This window comes from Tribolium madens, unplaced genomic scaffold (genome assembly GCF_015345945.1).
Source record: "Tribolium madens isolate multiple individuals breed KSU strain unplaced genomic scaffold, Tmad_KSU_1.1 Scaffold_52;HRSCAF=160, whole genome shotgun sequence".
Classification (NCBI taxonomy): Eukaryota; Metazoa; Arthropoda; class Insecta; order Coleoptera; family Tenebrionidae; genus Tribolium; species Tribolium madens.
The window spans coordinates 1-2,300 of NW_025401020.1; the positions used below are offsets into that span (position 1 = coordinate 1).

Genomic DNA, 2,300 nt, shown 5'->3' on the forward strand with positions numbered 1-2,300 from the left:
TACAGTGATGGTAACTGTGGTACCAACTTCAGTCAAATTAAATTAATCGACTCTTGCTCCTTTGGTCGGAGTACCAAAGTCAATTGGTACCCCCCCAAAATCCCTGACCGGTTCAATCAATGTACCATTAGAGTACGTATGGTACAAAGACCGCCACATGTTAATTACGTACCAAATAATTCCTGGAGTGGTACCCCAGATGGTATCCGTGGTATTGAAACCACTATTTTGGACTTGGTTGCCGAATTTGCTAACATCCGTATGTACTACCATTACGATCCAGTACCAGAAAACTGGGGCAATGTTTACGATAATGGTACCATCACTGGTAATTTAAACTACTTGTACCAAGAAATCGACGATATTGCCATTGGTGCCTATGCCAAAACCATGAGACGATCCCTTTTTTTCGACGATGTCCCGTACCAACGCGATGGGTTAGTTTTCTGTGTCCCATTTAAGACACTTAACCTAAGATTGAAAAGTTTGGCCGAAATTATGGGTCTTGGAGTGTTGGTACTGACCCTTTTTTTGTACCTTGTGGTAACGACAATGTCATGGTTGGTGAGTCGACATGATTACACCCATTACCAAAAATTTGACACGTGTGTCATTGATACGTACCAGATTTTACTAGGTTTATCGGTTAGTTTGCAACCTAGGAGTACCAGAGTTAGGTTTTTTATTGCCCTCTTGATTCTTTATAGTTTCTATATAGGTTCAGCGTACCAGACTTTTATGACCAGTGCTCTAGCTGATGGTAGTACCAAACAAGAGATTACTACCATTGAGGATATCATAGATCGTGGTTGGGACATTTATGGGTTATCATCCAGGTACTTTGAAAGTGATGGTACTAGTAGTACCATGAGTCGTACCAACGCCGCCATTTTGAAAAAATGGATAAACTGTTTAAAAGTGCTAAAGTGTCTCGATTTGGTGGCTTTTAACCGAAATGTTTCGGTTTGTCTCCCAAAATCCGTCACCATATTTATTTTAAACAGTTACAAGACCTCAAATAATGACCCACTTATTTATTGTTTCAAGGAAACAATAGTAACATATCCTGTTACTATCATCACGAGAAAAGGATTGCAATTTTATCAAAGAATTAGGACTTTGGTCAACCGGATCCTTGGTTCTGGGATTATACAAAAGTGGGAAAGGGAAATTTTGAGAACCAGATTTGCAAATTTCACCGCTGAGGTACCTGAAGAGGAGGAAACTAGCGACGAACTTGATTTTGATAGTTTGAAATTGATTTTTTATATTTGGGGAATTGGGTGTGTTGCAGCTTTGGTTGCATTTTTTTGTGAAATTGTTTATTGCAGATGGGTTGAAAAACTTGACTCTTGTTTCAAAAAACTTAAAAAAAATTAAACGTTTTTTCACCAGTTTTACCAACATCGTTTTTTTGGAGATAAATAGTGTCAAACTTCAGTAAATACACATGAAATAAATATTATTTTTGTTAGTTTCAGTGCCTCTTTTAAAAAAAAAGAATACATAAAATGGAGAACAAAAGCTAAAAATAAAAGAATTAAAAATAAAACAAAAATTTTTGCTAGTTTCAATATTTTTCAAATTTAAAAAAATGATGTATTTGGCTCAAAATAAATCAAATAAAAAGAAGGTTGTGTTTAAAATACCGTCCTGACAAATATGGATACAACATAAAGGATAAAATGTTAAGTAAAACAAATAAGTACTGAAAAATTGTAAAATAAAGAAATATACCAAAAAATAAGAAAAAAACAGCAAATTTTGACATAAATACTATCAAATTCCAAGTAGTTTTCACCACCTGAAAAAAAAGTCGTCCAAAACGCCCCTGAAAATCACTACTACCAACTTTTAGAAGGCGAATTTTACTAGTTCATTTTAGCACCCAAATCGGTGTTGAAATGGCTTATTAGAGCATCGGTTTTGGTATCGAAATGAGCTTTCTTTTAGTCGCAATATAGATAAAATACGTTTTTTAATGTTTAAAAAAATATGAATTTTTTATTTTTTTTAAATTACCACTGTTGCGTGTGTCAAATTACTGCAATCTTCACAATTTTAACATCAATTATTAATAATATTTATACTTTTCTCCTTTTCTCAATGAAAAAAAACTCATTCTTCAATCACCCACCCAGTGTGTTTATAACGCAATTGAACGTTTTGTCGAAAAAGACAAAACAATTTTTTATTCATTTCATAAAAAACTGAACACAAACTATAAAAAGTAAAGTAATAGAAGAAAAAAATAAAAAAATAATAAGAAATATGTCTTTTGTTAGGCCGTGATTTTTATT

The 2,300-nt window shown here is 33.3% G+C and overlaps 1 protein-coding gene across 1 annotated transcript; it reads left to right on the forward strand.

Moving 5' to 3' along the window:
* Window positions 1-71: 71 nt before the first annotated feature.
* On the forward strand, window positions 72-871 carry LOC123008371 (the record flags this gene model as incomplete). Its single annotated transcript, XM_044404142.1, has 2 exons — window positions 72-672; window positions 803-871. Coding segments are annotated over 2 exons (670 nt in total), but the record flags the coding sequence as incomplete, so codon positions are not given.
* Between the last annotated feature and the right edge of the window lie 1,429 nt (window positions 872-2,300).